The 20,998-nt window shown below is 58.2% G+C and overlaps 2 protein-coding genes and 1 long non-coding RNA gene across 7 annotated transcripts; 2 read left to right on the top strand and 1 right to left on the bottom strand.

Annotated features, from left to right (window-relative positions):
• Nucleotides 1-1,042: 1,042 nt before the first annotated feature.
• On the top strand, nucleotides 1,043-15,468 carry PPP6R1 (protein phosphatase 6 regulatory subunit 1). 4 transcript variants are annotated; one of them, XM_033845483.2, is made up of 23 exons: nucleotides 1,043-1,275; nucleotides 2,813-2,999; nucleotides 3,080-3,217; nucleotides 3,309-3,374; nucleotides 4,726-4,838; nucleotides 4,925-5,038; nucleotides 5,366-5,528; nucleotides 5,623-5,775; nucleotides 5,891-6,025; nucleotides 6,573-6,637; nucleotides 6,729-6,844; nucleotides 6,927-7,012; nucleotides 7,172-7,261; nucleotides 7,337-7,434; nucleotides 9,905-9,962; nucleotides 10,057-10,229; nucleotides 12,576-12,709; nucleotides 12,795-12,975; nucleotides 13,087-13,157; nucleotides 13,315-13,396; nucleotides 13,863-13,973; nucleotides 14,056-14,127; nucleotides 14,240-15,217. In XM_033845483.2, exons 1-23 carry the CDS (start codon nucleotides 1,049-1,051, stop codon nucleotides 14,241-14,243), a joined length of 2,637 nt encoding a protein of 878 aa, XP_033701374.1. In that variant the 5' UTR covers nucleotides 1,043-1,048; the 3' UTR covers nucleotides 14,244-15,217. The 4 variants fall into 4 exon arrangements, with proteins under 4 accessions (XP_033701374.1, XP_033701373.2, XP_033701376.1 ...); XM_033845482.2 differs by lacking the exons at nucleotides 14,056-14,127; nucleotides 14,240-15,217 and adding an exon at nucleotides 15,333-15,468; XM_033845485.2 differs by lacking the exon at nucleotides 14,056-14,127.
• LOC141277215 (uncharacterized) lies at nucleotides 14,523-15,955 on the bottom strand. Its single transcript, XR_012328252.1, has 2 exons — nucleotides 15,896-15,955; nucleotides 14,523-15,758 (listed from the first exon to the last, which is right to left on the bottom strand). It is a non-coding gene; the product is annotated as an uncharacterized lncRNA (long non-coding RNA).
• Nucleotides 15,956-16,104: 149 nt separating this feature from the next.
• Nucleotides 16,105-18,075, top strand: TMEM86B (transmembrane protein 86B). 2 transcript variants are annotated; one of them, XM_033845487.2, is made up of 3 exons: nucleotides 16,105-16,244; nucleotides 16,571-16,814; nucleotides 17,485-18,075. In XM_033845487.2, exons 1-3 carry the CDS (start codon nucleotides 16,161-16,163, stop codon nucleotides 17,865-17,867), a joined length of 711 nt encoding a protein of 236 aa, XP_033701378.1. In that variant the 5' UTR covers nucleotides 16,105-16,160; the 3' UTR covers nucleotides 17,868-18,075. The 2 variants fall into 2 exon arrangements, with proteins under 2 accessions (XP_033701378.1, XP_033701377.1); XM_033845486.2 differs by having other exon boundaries at nucleotides 16,138-16,244; nucleotides 16,568-16,814.
• Nucleotides 18,076-20,998: the final 2,923 nt, after the last annotated feature.

Genomic DNA, 20,998 nt, shown 5'->3' with positions numbered 1-20,998 from the left:
CATCCTGGTCTCTGGGTCTGTCTTCAGTGGTCTCTGCTTCAGGTGGTCTCCACGAGGTGGCTGACGTGTGTGAGCTCTGGTCAGCGCCTGCACGGTGCTCGGGGAGCCCAGCTTACCCGGGTGTGGTTGCCCGTACAGTGGGGTGACCACAGCCCCTCCCGAGGGCCATAGGCACAGCACCCGGTGCATAGGGAACCTGAGTGGGCAGCAAGTGACCTGGGAACTGGCGGCCAGCTCAGGGCGGGTCTCTACCCGGTGGTCGACGCTGGGAGCCTATAGAAATCTTCAGAGGAGCAGCCAAATCCCTGCTGGTCGAGGGCTTGGACCCGCCTGGCACCTGGTCAGTGCTGCACCCGAGATGGCCCTAAGGCCAATGCCGGGTGGGGTGGGCCACAGCCAGGCGTACAGGGTCTCCAGTGCTGGCCAGTGAGCTGCCATCCTCCAGTGCTGGGCGCTGGCTTTCCGTCCTTCCTGCTAAGGTGGTTCCCTGTCCTGGTTCCTTTTGGCCCTGGGCAGCGGCTGTTCTGGGAGCTGCCACCCCCTCCCCTCAAACTTTTCCTCTTCCTGTCATGGCACTGGGTACGGGGGCTTGGGGTGTGTGTGTGTGTAGTGTCCAGGCAGCGGCCACAGCCTGGAGACGTCGCAGACCTTCCTCTCTCTGCCCCTACCCCACACCCTGCACACAGCACAGAGATTGCTGGGCTGGATGGCAACCGTGCTGGCTGTCATGGGGCATTTTAATTTGTTCGGCAATGCAGATTGAAGCGAGTCTGATGCCAGAGGTTCCAGGATGAGCACAGTTCCAGCCTAGATGTGGGGACAGTGGACACAGGCCCTGCGGGGGACAGGATCATGGTAGCTCCGTGCACAGCGTCGGGGCTGTTTTCCACGGGGCCTGTGTGTGGTCGCACCCGGGGGTCTTCCCCAGGCCTGGGGGCTCGGCAGCGGACAGGACAGTCGCCCATAGGGTGGTCCTCGTAGGCTGGGAGGTGGAGGGAAGCGGGCGGGGTCGGACCCCACGTGTGACAGCCCCTGCCCGCAGGGCGCCATGTTTTGGAAGTTTGACCTGCACACAAGCTCGCACCTCGACACGCTGCTGGAGCGGGAGGACCTGAGCCTGCCCGAGCTGCTGGACGAGGAGGACGTGCTGCAGGAATGCAAGGTCGTCAACCGAAAGCTGCTGGACTTTCTGCTGCAGCCGCCACACCTGCAGGCCATGGTGGCCTGGGTCACCCAGGAGCCGCCGGCCAGCGGCGAGGAGCGGCTGCGCTACAAGTGAGCCCCGCCCTGTCGGTCCCCCACAGTGGGACACCCCGACTTGCTGTGGACATTGTTGACTCCCGCTTTTGTTACGGGACTTCCCAGACGGAGGGATGGGCAGAACGAACCCGAGGACCCTTCCCCAGCTGTTAGGGGTGCTGTGTTTGGGCAGTGTGTTTCATTGGCCCGCACCCCACCCCCACTTTATTTCCATGGTTTATTCAGTTGGATTTTTGTTCCCTTTTTGGAGGATGGGCAGCGTGAGGCCTGCCCCCTCACCCCCCACGTCCCCAGTGCCCAGTGTGACGCCAGGTGCTAAGGGTGTGCCTGTGCCCCCTCCCCCATGCTCTTCTGCCCTTCCCTCCCACCATAGGGCCCTCGGGTGTGCCAGAGAGGGTGGGCGAAGAGGACAGGGCCCTGTTGAGGGTCAGTAGGAATCGTCTCCATGACGGGAGGCTTCTGTCTGCCCTGGTCTCTGCTGCCCTTCTTTTTTATTTATTTATTTATTTTTGGCTGTGTTGGGTCTTCATAGCTGTGTGCGGGCTTTCTCTAGTTGCGGCGAGCGGGTGCAGGTGCTACTCTTCGTTGCAGCGGCTTCTCTTGTTGCCTCTGTAACTAAGCATGGGCTTAGTTACTCCGCGGCATGTGGGATCTTCCCAGACCAGGGCTCAAACCCGTGTCCCCTGCATTGGCAGGCGGATTCTTAACCACTGCACCACCAGAGAAGTCCCTTTGCTGCCCTTCTTGAGCCCTGCTCAGTCTGTCCTGGACAATCCTCTTGGTTCCCTGGTGTCGCCCTCTCCCTGGCCCCTCACACTATAGACACACAGGTGGTCCTTACGAGCTCTGCATCTTCTGTCCCCGGAGGTCTTGAGCCACATGGGGAGTGGGTGACTGCTTCTCCTCACTTTGCCCTTTGTGAAGTGGGGGTCTGTGAGGTGCTGCCAGCTGCTTTGGGGTCTGGTGCACAGTGGGGACCTCTGGGGGGCCAGCAGAGTGTCCCCTGTGTCCCCCAGTGTTCATCTGTCACTTACCTGCCCCCACGTGTGTCTTCTCCCTTCTTTGCTTTGTTCGCCCGGCCTCTGTACCCCCTTGAGTGTGTCCAGTGGCCCCGTGGACTGGGCTTTTGCTCATAGTAGCAGGGAGCCTTCATTCTGACACCTGTGCCGAGCTGCCCCTGGGGTCCCTGCCGTGCCTCAAGGAACCCGCTTCCCAGAGGCCTTATAGTTTATGGGGCAGAGCTGGAGAAGGTTGTGGTCCCCCAGGGCCCTGGGTGGCAAACTGGGTGGGGCAGTCCTCTCCCTGTCTGTACAAGGAGGTGAGGGGATGAGGTTGGATTTTAGAAGGGTCATCGGGGCTGGGCCTGGGTCAGACTGGAGGGTTGGGGGTAGAGGGACTAGAGGGACAGGTGTTGATAGGGGGTCAGGTCCAGGCTCGGGAGGCTGGATGCTGCCTTGGGGGGTGGGGAGCATGAATGGGCTGCGACTGGGAGGCGGGGTGGTTTGGCCTCCACCCCCACCGTGCCCTCCCCGGCCCTTTCTGGGTGTGTCAGGTACCCCAGCGTGGCCTGTGAGATCCTGACGTCGGACGTGCCCCAGATCAACGACGCACTGGGTGCGGACGAGTCCCTCCTGCACCGGCTTTACGGCTTCCTGCAGAGCAGCGGCAAACTCAACCCGCTGCTGGCCAGCTTCTTCAGCAAGGTCATGGGCGTCCTCATCAACCGCAAGACGGACCAGGTGCCTGGGGCCCCGAGGAGGGTGGGCGGGTGGGCGTGGGGCCGGGTCCTGCGCTGACGTGCCAGTCCCTGTGTCCCCAGCTCGTGTCCTTCCTGCGGAAGAAGGACGATTTTGTGGACCTGCTGCTGCAGCACATCGGCACCTCGGCCATCATGGACCTCCTGCTGCGCCTCCTCACCTGCGTGGAGCGGCCGCAGCTGAGGCAGGACGTGGTCAATGTGAGTGCTGAGGGGCTGCAGCGGGGCAGCTGGGCAGGGGCGGGCGGCAGGAGCGGGGTCAGTGAGCAGAGCTCCACCTTCTCGCCCCCAGTGGCTCAATGAGGAGAAGATTGTCCAGCGGCTCATCGAGCAGATCCACCCATCGAAGGACGACAATGTGAGTGCAGCCCGCCCACCTGATGTTTCCAGCCTCCGCCCCACACCAACTTGTCCCTCCACTCCCTTCTTAAACGAGTTGATGAGAAAAGGAAGCATTTGGAACTGTGTGTATTTGAGCGGGGGGCTCCTGCTGAGAACAGAAAACGGGTGTACACACATGGAACGTTTCTCAGGAACTTGGCCCATCATCCCTTGAGTGGTCAGGGCTCTGAAGGGGATCCTTTGGCCCTGGCCCCTCACTGCTGCCCTTCTCAGGGGCCCCTCTCCTCCTCCCCTCTGTTGCTGGCTCTGTGGCCTGGTGGCTCTTCCTGTCTCTTGTGCCTGGATCAGCTCTGCCTGTCCTTCAAAGAAGCCACCCAGGAGCCCTGAGTCTGTCCGCCCGGCCCACTGGCTTGTAGGCAGAGGTCCACAGGCGCAGATAGTCAGCACCAGGCACTCAGCCAGTGCCTGGCCTGGGAGAGTGTTGACTGTCCAGGCCTTTGTGACAGAGGGACTAAGGGTATCTGCCATGAGCCAGGTGGCAGGGCATCTGTGAGGGGCTCTGAAGTGTGGCCCTGGCCTGGTTGGTCTGCATGGGCCGGGGGTCTGTGTGGGTGGGCCCTGGAAGCACCTGTTGGGTTAGACTCAGAGCTCTGCTTATGGTTTTCTTTTTTTATCTTGCAACAACTTTATTACATAAACTTTATTACATAAAGTTTAACTCACCCATTTAAAATATAGGATTCAGTGGCTTTTAGTATATTCACTGGGTTGTGCAGCCCTTGCCATGTTGACTTTAGAGTATTTTTCATCACTCCACGGAGGAAATCCTGTACCCATTAGCTGCCGCTCCCCATTTCCCTCGTGGTTGCTGGGCCCCCACCAACCCAGTTTGCTTTCTGTCTCTGGGTTTGCCTGTTCTGGACGTTTCGGATTGCATGATGCAGGGTCTTCTGTGACTGGCCTCTTTGCCTTAGTGCCAAGTTGTCTGTGTTCATCCACGTTGTAGTGTGTGTCAGCGCTTCATCCTTTTCTAAGGCCAAAGAACGTTTCAGTTTGTGGATAGACCACAGTTGCTTATCTTTTCACCAGGTAGTGGACGCCCAAGTTGTTCTCCTCTGTAGCTACTGTGCGTAGTGTGGTGTCTGTGTGGGGTGTCTCCTTTTCCAGGAAGTCGGCTTTGGTTTCCCTTTCTCTCTGTCGTCTCTGCCTTCCCAGTGTTTGGTGCTTTTGTTCTCTCCCTCGGCATTTGTGTCCCAAGGTCTGTGTGACCCTCTGTCCTCAGGGGCGGGTGCCCAGTCTTCAGCTTGTGGGGCTTCCTGACACCAGGGCGGGGCCGGAGTGTCATCTCTGTCTCCCCCCTCCCCCAGCAACATTCCAACGCATCCCAGTCCCTGTGCGACATCATCCGCCTGAGCCGGGAGCAGATGATCCAAGTGCAGGACAGCCCGGAGCCTGACCAGCTGTTGGCCACCCTGGAGAAGTGGGTTTGCAGGTGGTGCCCAGTCCAGAGGGAAGGGGGAGCCATCTGGGGGCCCTCCTCCCTGACGCTTGCCACCCCCGCCCCAGGCAGGAGACGATCGAGCAGCTTCTGAGCAACATGTTGGAGGGGGAGCAGAGCCAGTCCGTCATCGTGAGTGGAATCCAGGTGCTACTGACGCTGCTGGAGCCCAGGAGGCCCAGGTGAGAGGCTGGCCTCCCTCCCCAGGTGACCCCTCGGAGCCCCACCCTTCAGTTCCGGGGTGGGTGTCACTAGGGTTCCGGAGGGGAGTCCTCTTGTTCCCTTCTGGCAGACGAGGAAACAGGGTGAGTAGACCGCCTGTAGCTTCGAGCTGGTCTTTAGGATCCGGGCTGCTGGGGCGGGTCACTGCCCCCAGGATCCCGGGCTCCCAAGGGCAGCAGCTTCTCACTCCCTCCCAGGTGTGGCCCACACGTGCAGACGTGTGCACACACATGCATGTGCACAGGCTGTCTGGGCGGTTCACTCTGCCCTCTGCCGTCCCTCTGCAGGTCTGAGTCTGTGACTGTGAACAACTTCTTCAGCAGCGTGGATGGGCAGCTGGAGCTTCTGGCCCAGGCAACCCTGGACAACGCCGTGTCCAGCGTGGGGACCCTGCATGCCCTGCGCCCACGGCTCAGCCGCTTCCACCAACTCCTGCTAGAGCCGCCTGAGGTGGGTAGGGTGCGTGGGGGAGGGGGTGGCAACACGGGCGCCCCGCCGTCAGGGCAGTGCTGGGGCAGGAACTGAGCTTCTCCTGTGCCTGCAGCTGGAGCCGCTGCGCACGACATGGGGCACCCTGGCCCCACCGCTGGGCAACACACGGTTGCACGTGGTCAAGCTGCTGGCCAGCGCCCTGAGTGCCAGCGATGCGGCCCTGACCCAGGAGCTCCTGGCACTGGACGTGCCCAACACCCTTCTGGTACAGGGGACAAAGGGCAGGAGGCGGAGGGGGCACTGTGTGAAGGGATGGTTGGGTGGGGAGGATGGGGACTGGGTGGGGGCCGCTTGAGCCAGCCTGTGCCCCTCACCCCCAGGACCTCTTCTTCCACTATGTGTTCAACAATTTCTTGCACGCCCAAGTGGAGGTGTGTGTGAGCACGATGCTGAGCTCTGGGCCTCCTTCCAACAGCAGCTCTGACACACCCGCCCAGAACCCTGTCGTGAAACACGTGAGTGGGGCTCCCAGGTCCCCCTTTGATCTCTGGGGGTGGGCTCTGCCCCACACCTTCCCCTCGCCTGTTGGGTGCTGCCAGGCCATTCATGTGCCAGGGACTGGGAGCTCAGCCTCTTCCTTAGGTCGAGAGTCTTGGAAAGTAGAGGGTGACGTGTGGGGGTGGGGATGAGTGGAGTGGCGACCTTGGGGGACAGTGGGTGTCGTGGGGGACTAGGAAGGGTCCTCCCAGGGTGATGGCCACCACGCTAGTGGAGATGCCTTTCTGGTTGTAGCCCGGGGCCTAGGGAGGAGCTGACCAGTGGGGCACTGGGGGTGTGGACAAGCAGGAGTTGGAGACAGGTGGAGTGGCTCTGGGGTTTGCTGGGTGGGCTGAGCGGGCGTCACACAGGCAGAGGGCATTTCTGGGTGAGCAGAGGAGGAGCGTGCGTGTGCACACTTGCTGCACGCTCCTTGTAGGCAGACCAGGGGCTTGGAAGTGGGCTGGGGTAGCAGGGCCCAGCCGTGGTCCCACCCCACGCCAGCCCCTCGCTGCTCCCCCGCAGCTGCTGCAGCAGTGCCGCCTGGTGGAGCGCATCCTGACCTCCTGGGAGGAGAACGACCGTGTGCAGTGAGCGAGCGAGCGTCAGGGCCTTCCCTGGGGAGGGCAGGGCTGGGCGGGCGGGGCGGGTCTGTGTCCAGCCGCGGCCCCTCTCGCCCAGGTCCGCAGGGGGCCCTCGGAAAGGCTACATGGGCCACTTGACAAGGGTGGCCAACGCCCTGGCGCAGAACTCGGAGAAGGGGCCCAACGCCGAGCAGCTGGGGCAGCTGCTGAAGGGTGAGGGCTGGGGCTGGCCCGGGGGCGGGAGGAGGCTGGGCGCCCGGGGCCTTGTGTCCTCACACCCCCCTTCCCCCAGCAGAGCTGCCAGAGGACCAGCGGGAGCGGTGGGAGGTGTTCGTGTCGGGACCCCTGGCGGAGACCAACAAGAAGAACACCGTGGACCTGGTGAGGCCCCTGCACCCAGGCGCGCCCACGTCGGCCCTCACCGGTGCTCCTCCTTCTGGTCCAGCCTGGACGCCCCTCCCCACAGCCCCAGCTCGCGCGCGTCCTCTCTGGGGGCTCCGCAGGCCCTGACCCCTGCCCTACCCCACCCCCGCTGCCCAGGTGAACACCCACCACCTGCACTCCTCCAGTGACGACGAGGACGACAGGCTCAAGGAGTTCAACTTCCCAGAGGAGGCAGTGCTGCAGCAGGTGGGGGCGGTGGGGGGGCGGGGCGGGGAGGCTGTTCTGGACGCCGGGCACTGACTGCCCCCTGCACCCCGGCAGGCCTTCATGGACTTCCAGATGCAGCGCATGACCTCAGCCTTCATCGACCACTTTGGCTTCAATGACGAGGAGTTCGGGGAGCAGGAGGAGAGCGTAAAGTGAGTGTGGCCCATGCAAGGCTGGGGCAGGCGGGGCCCGCCGGCCGCGTGACATGAGGGACGTGAGGTGGCGAGTCAGCACGCGCTGCCGCAGCGTGCTCCTCCTGCCGTCCTCCCCGCATCCTCCTAGTGTCCCCACTGCCCGCCTAGCCCCACTAGGCTAGGGCTCAGCCTGGAGAGCAGCTGGCCTCGGGCCCTCTTCCCGCCTCTTGAGGACCAGGCAGGAGGCGTGGGCGTCCTGGGACACGGGGGCTGGCTGTGCAGAGCTGGGCTGCAGAGCTTGTGGGACAGACACTCGCAGACTCAGAGCTGGCCTACCTCCCCCCGTGGAGGCCTCAGAGCCTCGTGAGAGATGGTTTTCAATGACCAGGTCTGATTATTTGTGTTTGTACGGTAACACTGACAGCAGTCGCTTCTGGCCTTGCGCTCGTGAACTACGTTCTTTATTGTCCAAGTTTTTTGCTGACAGAGAAAAAATTAAAAGTTTTAGTGTTTTGTCAATTTCACGAGCAGCCTTACGACAGCAATGGGTAGATAGTGAAAGGAAGGTCAGGCAGCGAGAATCTGAAGGGGAGACTGTGTCGGGGTGGGAGCGGAGCCACCGCCTGTGGACTCACACTGGACCCTGGGGGCCATGCAGGCTCCTGGGGGACGTGCTCAGTGACCGGCGCAGCCAGTGCTGTCAGAGTAGAAGATGAGTCCATGACACCCAAGAAAAAGTGGAACGGTCACTGAAGGGCGTGCCGTGGGGGTGTTCCTGAGCTGGGTAGTGACAGAAAGGCCCGGCTGGCCCCTTAAGGGCTGCATGTGGGGACCAGGGCCCTGGCCTGGTCTGTTTCATCACAGGCAGCATGCCGGGCCCTCTCAGGTGTTGCCTAGTTATGTGCCATGACGACCCTCTGCTCAGGGCTCAGGATCCCATCTGCAGCCAGGACGCAGTGCTGTCACTCACCCCAGGGCACTCACCAGTTACTGTGGGAGGGTCAGCTGTGGTCTCTCGGGCCCACAGCGAGACAGAGACCCTGTAGGACTCAGAAGTGAGGTTCGTGTCTGCTGCTGCTCTGTCCCGCACAGCGCCCAGTGCTGGGAGGCCCCCTGGAGAGGAAGGACACCGGCCAAGGAAGACACCACCCCTCCTGGCGGGGGTGGTGACACTCGGTGAATGGCCTCAGCTTAGCCGGCTGCCCTTTTGGGATGAAATTGTGTTGCTTCTTCCGTCAAAATAAATCCCAGTGAGGTTAAAAGCTTTAAACGTGAGAGAAAAGTAAAGCCGTGAAGCATTCTGGAACAGAAAATGGATGAGTATCTTTCATCTCAGGGCTGAATTAGCTGTTCGCAGGGCTCTGGTTGCTGGGCCTACCAGCTGTGCGTGCGGGCTGCTCCCTCTCTGTGAAGGAGATGAGAATACCTGCCCTGGTGGTGATTGTGAGTCCATTTGTCACGTGCTTGGACGATGGCTGTGCCAAGTCAGCACTCAGAGATTGTTAATGTACTTCCTGAATCAGAGAGACAGATAACAAGCTGGGGAGGATCCCTACCACATGGCGTGGAGCCCGGACCTCGGCATAGATACAAAGTGCTCTTTCCACAGAACAGGAGAAGGATGGACTGGTGCCCCAGGAAAAAAAGGGGGTGCAGGATGCAAACAAAACAAGTAGGAGGCTGTTGAAAAATTGCACAGTCTGCGGGTAGGAGTATAAATTGACAAATCTCTTTCCACAATTTGTGTCAGTATTTAAAATGCATGGATTTAATTCCTTAACCCAGGAATTGCACTTCTGTGAGGCCTTCTGAAAGAGAAAGAATTGAGCAGAGATGGGTGTGGGTGGATGTGGACACTGCAAAGCTGGAAGTTGGAGATGACGAGCACTGCACTCCCCGTGATCCCTAGGATCACTCGCCCCCATCCGGGTCCTGCCTCGGGCTGGCAGTGGGGCCCACACAGAAGCGTTTTTGTTTCAGCTCCAAGGCTGATTCTTTTGGCCCAGACTGACCCTCTTTGGGCTGGGGCGATGCTTTGTGTGGGGCGGCCCGTGTGAGGCTGCATCCAGTAAAGTCACTGTGAACAGTGAGCTGTCTCCTGTGGGAAGTGTGTACATAGAAAACGAATAATCTCACCCAGCATATGATCTCAGACCCTAAAAACAACCTCTCCAGCTAGGTTCTGTGTCCTTTATTTTACGGTAGAGGAAACAAGGTTCAGGAGTCTTAGGTGGGGCCTGACCCCGTCTCCTTGTGGGACCTCACTCGGCTGGGGGTGTGCAGCTTGGGCGACTCACTTAACTCCGCTCTGCAGACATCTGCGCTGATGGAGCGTGCTGCCAGAGTTGATATGGGGTTATAGGTCAGCTTTAGCGAGGAGGTGCATTCGCTGGTACAGGGCCCGAGGAGAGCGAGGGTCGTCCAGCAAGGGGATGAGAGGGGGAAGTGGCCCGAGCCTCCCCTCAGTGCCCCTGTGCTTCTCCCGCAGTGCGCCTTTCGACAAGACGGCCAACATCACCTTCTCCCTCAATGCCGACGACGACAACGTGAGTGCTGCCCCCGACCCCTGCTGGTGGGGGTGGGCTGCAGGCAGTCAGCTCACCTCACCACCACCGCCCCCCCCCCCCCCCGCCCCCGCAGCCTAACGCCAACCTGCTTGAGATATGCTACAAGGACCGGATCCAGCAGTTCGATGATGAGGAGGAGGACGAGGAAGAGGGCCAGGGTTCAGGGGGGTCTGATGGAGAGGATGGTGCCTGGCAGGGCGGCCAGCTGGCCAGGGGGGCCCGCCTGGGCCAGCCCCCGGGTGTGCGGTGAGTACCCTCCTAGAGGCTCCCCAGCACAGCAGGGCCACAGGGCCCATGTAAAATGGTTTTCATCAGCTGGAGTGAGTGAGAAAAATAAGGAGAAGGTAGTGTGTCTGTTATTTGGGGCGCTTTCAATTGTGAGTGATAAAAACCCAATTCAGATAAGTTCAGTTACAAAAGGAGTAGGATAACCGCTTGTGCAAGGCTGGAACGGTAGGTGGGTCCTTCAGGTACAGCTTGGTCCAGGTGCGAAGGAACCATTATCTGCCCCCACCCCCACTCTCCTCTCCCCTGCGGTAGCTGTCGGGCAGGTGTTCTTCCCAAAAGGGCAGTAAGTGTCCTGTCAGCTCCTTTCCCAAATTCCAGTGAAAGGAGACATGATGATTGTCCCTCACAGTCCCAGCATGCGGGTCAGTAAGCTGTGACCTGCTCTTTGTACAAGAAGTACATTATTTTTTCTCTTACTGGTTGGCCCCAGAATCACTGACTAAATGCATTTGGGTGGCATAGACTTGCCAATGTGAATACCAACTCAGGGCCTGCACCTTGACCCCTGTGGCTTCTGATTTGAGGGTTAGAGTGTTTTAACTTTTTAAATTGACAGGTGACTAGCATACAGACAAGTAGACGGATCTTAAGTGTCCGGACACGTGGACATCCCTTTGCCAGCACCCAGAGGAGGGAGCAGAACCATCCTTGTACCCCCGTGCCTTCTGCTGGCCGCCCTCCGAGGGTGACGCTCTCCTGACTTTTTGCCCTATAGATTTTGCCTCTTCCTACATGTGAGGCCTATCCCTCGGGTGGGTGTGGTTGTGTGTCACTTGCCATCCGCTGGTGTGTCATTGTGTGACTGCCAAGTTGATTTGCACTTATGGGTGTCATTGCCAAATCCAAGGTTGTGATGCATCCCTGTGTTTTCAATGTCAGCTTTTAACGTTTAGGTTTTTGATCCAGCTTGAGCTAGTTTTTTAGATGTGGTGTGAGGTGGGAGGGTCCAGCCTCATTCTTCTGTGTGTGGGAATGCCAGTGTCCCAGCATCACGTGTTGAAGAGACTCCCCTCTCACTGGATGGTCTTGACACCTTTGTCAAAAATCTTTCTACTGTACTTGCAAGTGTTTATTTCTGGCCTCTGTCTTCTGGTTCATTACTGTTTCATCGTAGTGAGTTCTGAAATTGGAAATGTGAGCATCCAGTTTGTTCTTCTGTTTTAAGTTGTGTTGATCATTCCAGGTTCCTTGAGATTCCAGGTGAATTTTAGGATCAGTTTGTCAGTTTCAACAAAGAAGCCAGCTGGGACTCTGAGAGGAATTGCCCTGAATCTATAGGGCAGTTCAGGGAGTGTTGCTATTTTAACAATATTTTGTCTCCCAGTCCATGAACATGGGATGTCTTTACATTTATTTAGGTGTTCATTACTTTTCACAGTGTTTTGTAGTTTTCAGAGTATAAGTTTTATGCTGCTTTTGTTAATTTTATTTCTAAGCGTTTTATTCTTTTTGATACAATCCTGAGTGGGATTGTTTTCTCAAAGTCATTTTGAAGTTGTCATAAGTGTGTAAAAATAAAAGTCTCTCGCACATTGATCTTGTATCCTGCATTCTTGCAGAACTTGCTTTTTCTAACAGTTTTAGAGGACTCCTTAGGTTTCTATATACAAAATCACCCTTTCTGCAGTTAGAGATAGTTTTGCTCCTTCCTTTCCAAGTGGGAAGAGCAGGCCCCCACATCACTTCCCTGATCTGGGGGGACATCGGGTCTCCCTGTTGAGTGTGACATGGGTTGTGGGTTCTGGAGATGCCCTCCGAGGTTTCCAGGTTCAGGAAGCTCCCTCTACCCTGTCTGTCTACCCAAGCGTCTGGCTCGTTTTCACTGTGCGGACAAGCCCCTTCTGGTCACGGCAGTCAGTGACCGTGGAGCAGCATCCACGTTTGCTTAGCGGTTCCCCATTGGACACGGTGTCTGCGTGTTAGTCAACACTCAGCCGTTACGTTTGGAGCAGCTGCGCTGCTGGACTTTGCCCTCCTCCGAGGCTATAATGGATGGAGGAAGAGTGCGGAGTCAGCCTTCCCTGTGAGAGCTGTGCAGGGGGTGGGAGGTGTCCCTGTTCCTGCTGAGGGCTGGGCGGGACTTTTCCGCCCCTGTGCTGCTGGCCGCGCTCTTTCCAGAGGGCACTCAAGTTCCCACCTGCCTTCCCACCACCATGGGACATGGGCTCTTTCTCTGGGCCTCTTCCCTGCTGCCCCCTCCTCTCCATCCCTTTGATTCCTTCCCATCGTTTGCCTGGGGCTGGCCTTGGTGGGGTCAGAAGGGTGCCCAGCACAGTGGCTGACTGACAGGTGTCCCTGGGGCAGGAGCGGAGGCAGCACAGACAGTGAGGACGACGAGGACGACGAGGACGATGAGGACGACGAGGATGGTGACCGGCGGGTGGCCCGTGGCAGGGCTGGGCCCACCTGTCATCCCAGCCCCGGCCCCCAGCCTCCGGGTGGGTGCATGCGTGGGGCGAGCGTGGTCAGGTGCATCTGGCTGTCTGCCTCTGTGCTCACCCCTGTGCTGCTCTCCCTCTCCAGGCCCCAGCTGGACAGCAACCTTTGACCCAGTGCCTGTGGATGCCCCGACCGGCCCCCAAGCCTGCAGGGAGGAGGAACTGCACTCTGGGCCCCCTGCCCCACAGGAGCCCCGCAGTGGGCCCCTGGACCTCCCTACCCCGAGCCCAGCTGGCCCTGCAGCCCCCAGCACCCTGCAGCTCAGGTGAGGCCTAGTGGTGGGTGCCCAGGGCCTGGTTGCCTTAAGCTCCAGCGCCGACCCCAGCTGCAGGGCGGCGGGGGGGCTGCACCTTAGGCTCCTTCTCTTGCCTCCTAGGTCTCAGGATCCCATCCCTTCCTCAGCACCTCAGGAAGCCACAGACGGCAGCAAAGTAGCGGAGCCCTCGGGTGAGCCGCTCTCTACCCACTCCCCATCCTGCCCACCTCACCCTCAGCCCTCCCATACACAGCTGTCCCCTGGCCTTGTCCACACCTGGTCCTGAGGAGCGAGGCTGGTGTTAAGCTCGCCGCGTCTCACATCTCTGGGCCACTCTACTCCGCACAGCCCCCTGCCAGGCCTTGGTCAGTGTTGGGGACCTCCAGGCCACCCTCAGAGGGACGCACTCCGCCCCCAGCTCCTTGGACAGGTAACTGGCTAGGGAGCAGCCACTAGGGGGCCAAGAAGGGGAGAATCTGGGGCGGCGGGTAGAGCCTGGTCCCTGGGCTGTCCCTGCCCTGGAGCTAATCCACGTGGCCCTTGCGGGACCCTCCTCCCTCAGGTGTGTGCCACTGCCTCAGAGCTTCGGGAAGCTGAAGGTCTAGGGCTGTGCCTGTGCCCACACATGGCCACAAGAGAGGATCCTGGATCCCAGGGTCCTGCACTCAGCCCTGGGGTGGGAAGGCCCAGTAGGATCAGAAGGGGGCTGGAGTGTGCAGAGCTCGTGTCCCGCTAACCTTGAGCTGCTCCTGCCGGTGGGCGGGTCCCAGGGGTCTTCGGATGTGAGGGACGCCCCTGAGCCGTGCACTCCTTCCCTGCTTACACAAGCAGGGGGCTGAGGGATGAGCCTGCCCAGGAGGGTGTCAGTGACAGTAACCCCACGGGTCCCCCCACAGTGCAACCAGAGACCCTGCTACCTCTGTCCCGGCCCCCAGGGCCCACCAGCACCCCCAGACCACGGAGGGGGTGAAGAGCCCAGAGTCCTTGGGGCTCCCCCGAAGCCAGAGGTAAGCATGGTGCAGCCTCACAGGGCAGCTGGTGTTACGTAGGGGGCACTGACCTCCCCATGTCGTCCCTCTCCCCCAACAGTGCCCTGGCCCTCGAGCCACTTCCGATGCCCAATGGCTCTGCCCCAGGAGGGCCGGCGTCCCCGGGCTCCCAGTGAGTGGTGGGGCTGGGGGCAGAGGGTGGGCTGGGGCAGGGCAGGCAGGAACTTCACGGGGTGGCCACAGGGTGGCAGGCTCCTCACGTGGGTCTTCCTCTCGGTTCCCAGGTAACTGCCTGGTCCCAGTGGTGGCAGCCAAATCCTCCGTACTCCACGTGGACCCTGTCCGGGTGGGGGCAGGGCAGGTTCCGCAGTGGCCCTGTTGCCCCATCACCCCATCCCTACCCTACCCACCCCAGGTCCTCTCTGGACTCCCAGGAGGCTGGTGCCAGGGAGACAGGCCCCTCACCCCACCCCCATTTGCACTGAGAGAAGAAATTATGGAGTTTTGTCTCCTAGAATAGAGTCAAATAGAGAGAAAGAGAGAGAGAGAGAGACCTATATTATATATTATGTGTATATATATATATATATATGTGTGTGTGTGTGTATATATATATATATACATATATATATATATATATATATATATATATATATATATATATCTCGAGGGGGGAGAGAGTGGGTAGGCGGGGAGCCAGAAGGAAGCAGGACTGGGTGGCAGTGGCTTGGACCTTCACCCTGTCCCACTGGGGCCGCTGTGGTGAGGGTCCTGAGGCTGCCACCCACCCTCCCCTCCCACCATGCCCACACACCCTCCGGTGCAGACGCCCACACCCACACTTGGCCTTTCAGCTCAGGTCCACCTTGGGGGAGGGCCCGAGTGGGGGTCGTGCCTTTGCCCAAATCCCCTTGCCTCGGACCCTGCACTTTGACCCAGGCTGGGAGCTAAAAGACCCTCCACCTGGCCCAGCCAGCTCTGTGGGAGGGAGCTGGGGGTCCTGGTCCCAGGGGGCCTCCCCAGCGACATTCCCTTGGGGCCCTCACGCACTCGCTGAGACCCCCCCATCTCCCATGGACTCTGGGGTGGGGGTCTGGCTGGGGTCCCCGTCCTACTCCCAAGGGTCTGGGGTCCAGCCCAGCTGCCAAGTGACCTTGTCCCAGCTCCCTCTCCCCAGGCTGGCGTGAGTGTGCGTGTGTTTGTGCCGAGCTTCTGTTTCATATTGCAAATATAAACAAATAAAGGAAGACAGTTTAAGACTCTTGCTGCTCAGACCTTGAGTTCTGGGACATGGGGTCGGGGAGCCTGAGCTGTTCCCGCATCGTGGCCTCTGGGGTGGGACCCTTGGAGCATGGAATTAGGGTCCTCAACCTCCAGGCTCTGCTGTGGGGTAACTTCTGCTGAGACTGCTAAGCGTTTCCTGGAGGAGCTGAACACTACCCGGCCTCACGTGGGTCTTGGTCCCAGCGAGCCGTCCCCTGTCCACACGCGCAGGCTCTGGGAGGTGTGGTGAGTGGGCTTCTAACCAGCCCCCTTCCCAGCACCCCCTCACCTGCCCAGCGTGTTGCAGAAGCCATGTCCCCTGAACCCTTTCCCCGTGGTGGAGCAGTGGTAGTTGGGGGCAGCCAACCAAGCCAGACAGGTGGGCGCCCAGCGGGTCCATGTCTTCCAACGGAAAGGTAAAGAACATACCAGGTGCGCTGGTGGACATGTGCAGGAAGCCTTCCCTGGAGCTGAGGGCTGGCACGGCCTCCTGGTTCAGCTCCTTCCTGTTGGTTCAGCAGGCGTTTGTGGTGGGCACTCCTGAGGGAAGGCCAGGGCTGAGGACGGCGAGGGGAGGAGGGAGTCTCCCGACCTGTCCCTGGGCTCTGGTCCCCTGCCCTTCCCCCCAGCTCATGGAGGGGAAGGCATTGAAATTCCGCACCCCATTCCCTTCTGACCTGCCAGGCACAGCACAGTGGGAGGGGCGTTGGCAGCCATGGCTCCCTAGGCAAGAGACGAAGCCAGGGGCAGGGGGCTGTGGAGGAGGAGAGACCCCTGGGTCCCAGTGGGCACCTTATCAGCAGGTGCCAGGCAGGGCCATCCCCAGGGTGGGGGCAGCACCTCCCTGGGCCCTGTTATCAGTCCCAGAGTCCACAGGACGCTCCTCGGGTTAACGTGTAACCACACGCCATCCCCTCCACCCCCAAAGCCACCGGTGCCCACATGCAGGCCACTTTGGGTGGGTCACACGTTGACATGGACACCCGGGAAGAGGGGCTGCCTGGAAAACCTCGCTTTTCAGCTCAAGTGAGAGCCACGGAGTGTGGGGTGGGAGCTGGGCCTGGGCTCCTGGGAACCCACATGACCTGGAAGAATTGGGGGGCTGGGTTCTGTGGGGTTGGATGTCCTGGTCCCTGTGCAGCTGCCCCCCTACCCTGGACAGCATGGCTGGCGTCCCTGGGTGGGGGCGGGATGGAAGCCCTGACTCCCAACTCCTGGCCATGTGGGGCCTGACCCCCAAAGGCTGGGAACTGGCTGAGACCAAAGCCAGGAGGGTTCTGGAGCCTGGTCCCAGGGCCTGGGGGCTCGGCTGAGTTCCAGTGGCTCAGCGGCCCCTTTGTCCCCCGAAGCAGCCGCATGTGGGCAGGTGGCTGAGCCCGTTCTTCCTCACCTGTGCCGTCTACTTTCTCCTCTGGAGCCCTGAGAACCAGCCGTCCTGGGTCGGTGCCCTGATCAAGTGCCTGCCCATCCTCTACCTGGTGGTGTTCCTGTGGACCGTGTACCCCGGCGGGAGCTACAGCTTGCTCCTGCAGGGGGCCCTTCTGTGCTCAGCTGTGGGGGACTCCTGCCTCGTCTGGCCTGAGGCCTTCCTCCATGGTGAGAGGGGCTGTGTTGTGTTGTCCCTTCTGGACCCCGGGGGGGGGGGTGTCTGGGGTGCAGGGGGCGACTCCCCAACAGAGCCCCTGCCAAGTGCTTGAGCCAGTTGGCGTGTAAAGGCAACTGGGAAATGGACGGCAGTGAGGGGGACATACCCAAACCTTGGGCCCCGAGGAGCTCTCCTTCCATGAGGGCGCGGGCAGCATTACCTGAGGCTGTGAGTGTCCAGAGGTCACAGTCCTGAGTACGCTGGTCGAGGACAGCCTCGCCGAGAAGGTAAAGTCTTGAAGCGGGTGCAGGGTACCAGCCTGGTGCCCTTCCAGGGAAGGCCCTTCCAGGCAGAGGGGCAGTAAGTGCAGAAGCCCTGGGGTGGGTGTGCCTGCTGGGTGAAGCCGACTAGGGGCTGAGCAAGATGGGGTGTCAGTCAGTGGGCAGTTCTGAGCAGGGTGAGGATGGGATGCAGTGCACGTTTTTAGGTCATTCTGGCGCCAAGAGCAGGAGGAAAGAGGACCACCAAGGAGGCCAGCGTTGTAATCCTGGCAGATGGGGTGGTGTGGCCAGGGTGGGAGCTGGTGCTTGGGGAAGGCCCTTTTTCTCAGGCTCTGAGGGCAACGAGGTGATGCTGGGAAGCAGGGGTCTCAGCAGGCGCACCCACCCCTGTCTCCTCCAGGCATGGCTGCCTTCGCCGTGGCCCACCTGCTCTACCTCTGGGCCTTCGGCCTCACTCCCCTGAAGCCTGGCCTCCTGCTGCCTATTCTCCTGGCTTCCATCCCATATTATGGCCTCCTGCTTTGGCACCTCCCGCCTGACATGGTCCTGCCCCTGACGGCTTACTCCCTGGTCCTGGCCCTTATGCTGTGGCGTGGCTTGGCCAGGGGCGGGAGTACCTGCTGGGGCGCCCTGCTCTTCACACTTTCAGATGCCGTGCTGGCCTGGAACCTCTTCGTCCATCCCCTGCCCCATGCCCACCTGGTGGTCATGGCCACTTATTATGCTGCCCAGGTCCTCATCGCCCTGTCGGCCTTCCAGAGCCCCAGGCTCAAGTCCAACTGACCAGGGGCTGAGGCAGGCAGATGTCCACCCCCCTCCTCCCTCAAGGACCTGGGCCCCCAAGATCAGTGAGGCCAGAGAAACACCCTTGGGGGTGAGAGCCAGTCCCCCAGACTCCCATCTGCCGGTGCCAGTCTATCTGGAGACACAGAACTGTTTCTGGCCCTGATCTGTTTTTCTGTTGCCTAAGTAAAGTGGGTGTTGCAATGGTGACATCTCCATTATTTGGGGAGGGGTGGGAAGGGAGGGGTGATCACAATAACAGCAAGTGGTTCGTTTTCCTTTTTTATTCCTCCCACAAAATTTACCATTTTAACCACTTTTAAGTGTATGACTTAGTGACCTTAAGTACATTCACAGTGTTGTGCATTGAACACTTGCTGTGAGATCTACCCTTGGAACACGTTTTCACATGTACAACACAATGTTTTGAACTATACCCACAGCGGACTCCCTGTGGACCAGTCCTGGTGCCCAGGACTTAGGGGATATGGAATAACCAACCGCCCCCCACCCCAGGCCCTTTGATGGTGGTGGGGATTCATTATGCTCATTGTACAGATGAGGATTTTACAGATTTGAGGCCAGGAGGAGACAGCTTGGTCAATGTATTAGTTTCCTGTGGCTGGTGTCACAAATTACCATAAACTGGGTGACTTAAAACAACAGATTTAATCTCTCACAGTTCTGGAGGCCAAAAGTCCAAAATCATGGTGTTGGTAGGGGTGCCCTCCCTCCAAAGCTCTAGGGGAGGGTCCTTCCTGCCTCTTCCAGCTCCTGGTGGCCCTGGCCACATTCACATGGTGTTCTCCCTCTGTGAGTCTGTCCTCTCCTGAGGACACCCGTTGTTGGATTTAGGGCCCACCCTAAATCCAGGATGATCTCATCTCAAGATCCCTAATTACATTTCCAAAGACCCTATTCCTAACTAACATCACATCCATAGGTGCTGGGGCTTAGGACTTGGGCATATCTCTTTGGGGGCCACAGTTCAACTGACGACAGTCACATACAGTACCAGGAGAGGAGAGGGTTGAGATGAGGAAACTCAAGAAGAGACTTGGAGGAAGGGGTAGGTAGCAACACGGTGGGAATAGAGTACTAAATAAGAAAGAACCTGGGTATGGCCCTCATCCTGGCTGTGACCTTGATAGCCCACTGCTCCTCTCTGGGCCTCAGGTTCTACATGTGAGGACAGAAAGCAGTCAGAGCTGCTCTCCAAACCCTGCTCAATTTCTACAGACATGATGTGCTTTTAGGGACTCTTACAGCAGAGAGGAGACTTCTACATTCATGATGTGATTTTTAGGGATTCTTAGAGCAGAGAGGAGACTTCTGCATCCATGATGTACTTTTGGGGACTCTTATAGCAGAGAGGAAACATCTACATTCATGATGTGATTTTTAGGGACTCTTACAGCAGAGAGAGGACTTCTACAAACATGATATGCTTTTAGGGACTCTTATAGCAGAGAGGGAACTTATACACCCATGATGTGGTTTTTTAGGGACTCATATCAGAGAGGAGACTTATCCATGATGTGTTTTTAGGGACCTCCAGAGCCCACCGTTGGTTTCTAGTCCCTGCCTCACCTTCAGGCCAGGATCCCCACTCACCATAGAGGAAGGCCTCAGGCCAGAGGAGGCAGGTGTTCTGGGTGGGGGTGCCCTGCTCTTCACAATCTCAGATGCCACGTTGGCCTGGGATGCCTTCCTTCAGCCCCACACCCACTTGGTGGTCATGACCACCTCTTATACTGCCAAGGTCCTCATCACTCTGTCAGCCGTTAAGGGTGGGAGACTCATGACAGACTAACTGGTGGGTAAATGAAGTGAGCACCCTCTCCCTTCCTAAAGGGCCCCGCAGAACAACCTTCCACCCCAGGGAAACGTGCTAAAGGAGCAATATTTCCAGCCTCCATCTGTCTAAAGCCCATATTCTGTTTTGTTAAATTGAGATATAGTTGATATAAAACATTGTGTACCTTTAAGGTGTACTGGTGTTGATTTGATACATTGATACGTCACAGTATGATTCTTACCCTGGTAATGTTAGCTAACATCTCTATGGCATCACGTAACACCTATTTTTTTTGTGTGGTGGGACCAATTAAGATCTAGTCTTTCAGCAACTTTGAAATTTATGATACAGCATTGTTGTCTGTAATCACTATACTGTGACCATGTTCTGTTTGAAGGCATTTATATCCAATTCCTGAAAACGATGTTATGATCGCAGCTTTATTGAGATACTCTTCATATACCACCAACTGCCCACTCAAAGTGTGCATGTGGTTTTTAGTATTTTCACAGTTTTGCAGCTATCACCACCATCAGTCTTAGAGCATTTTCATCACCCCCAGAAGAGACCCCGTGCCTTTTACAAATCACCCATCCCCTCCAGCCCAAGGAAACCACTAGCATAATTCACTTTTTTTTTTTTTTTTTTGCTGCGCCGCGTGGCTTGCAGGATCCCCGACCAGGGATTGAAGCCGTGCCCTCGGCAGTGAAAGTGCAGGGTCCTAACCACTGGACTGCAAGAGAATTCCCCATAATTCATCTCTAAATGTTGGTGTTTCCAATCATTTGGGTTGTTTTCAGTGTTTTTTTTCTTTTAATTTTTTAAAAATTGAAGTATAGTTGATTTACAATGTGTTAATTTCTGCTGTACAGCAAAGTGATTCAGTTATACATATACAAACATTATTTTTTAAATATTCTTTTTCATTATGGTTTATCCTAGGATACTGAATATAGTTCTCCAGGGACTTCCCTGGTGGTCCAGTGGTTAAGACTCCTCACTTACAATGCAGGGGGCGTGAGTTCCATCCCTGGTTGGGGAACCAAGATCCCCCATGCCCTGTGATGTGGCCAAATAACAAAAACAAACAGACAAAAAACCCGTCAAATATAGTTCTCTGTGCTGTACAATAGGACCTTGTTGTTTATCCTTCTGTGTTTCATGATGATAAACAATTACTACTCTGCACTCAATTCCAGTGTGGGGCTTCCTCCCCTCACCAACAAGCCAATCTCCAACACCAGCTGGGCGTCCTACAAGTCAACTCAGTTCTGACGCTATCCCACAGGTTAAGGACTCAGTCCTACAAGACTGCCACCTTTTACCCCCCACC

Source organism: Tursiops truncatus, chromosome 19, assembly GCF_011762595.2.
Source record: "Tursiops truncatus isolate mTurTru1 chromosome 19, mTurTru1.mat.Y, whole genome shotgun sequence".
Classification (NCBI taxonomy): domain Eukaryota; kingdom Metazoa; phylum Chordata; class Mammalia; order Artiodactyla; family Delphinidae; genus Tursiops; species Tursiops truncatus.
The sequence above is the reverse complement of the archived record's forward strand: the minus strand, read 5'-3'. Positions and strand labels throughout refer to the sequence as shown.

What these genes read in the sequence shown, in the direction of transcription:
- PPP6R1 (XM_033845482.2), top strand. Translation starts at nt 1,049, where the DNA reads ATGTTTTGGAAGTTTGACCTGCACACAAGCTCGCACCTCGACACGCTG. An exon ending in GAGGAGCGGCTGCGCTACAA is followed by an intron (nt 1,276 to 2,812) that starts GTGAGCCCCGCC and finishes TGGGTGTGTCAG; the next exon opens with GTACCCCAGCGTGGCCTGTG. An exon ending in AGGAGGCAGTGCTGCAGCAG is followed by an intron (nt 7,262 to 7,336) that starts GTGGGGGCGGTG and finishes GCACCCCGGCAG; the next exon opens with GCCTTCATGGACTTCCAGAT.
- TMEM86B (XM_033845486.2), top strand. Translation starts at nt 16,161, where the DNA reads ATGCAGGCCACTTTGGGTGGGTCACACGTTGACATGGACACCCGGGAA. An exon ending in AACCTCGCTTTTCAGCTCAA is followed by an intron (nt 16,245 to 16,567) that starts GTGAGAGCCACG and finishes TGTCCCCCGAAG; the next exon opens with CAGCCGCATGTGGGCAGGTG. An exon ending in GCCTGAGGCCTTCCTCCATG is followed by an intron (nt 16,815 to 17,484) that starts GTGAGAGGGGCT and finishes TGTCTCCTCCAG; the next exon opens with GCATGGCTGCCTTCGCCGTG.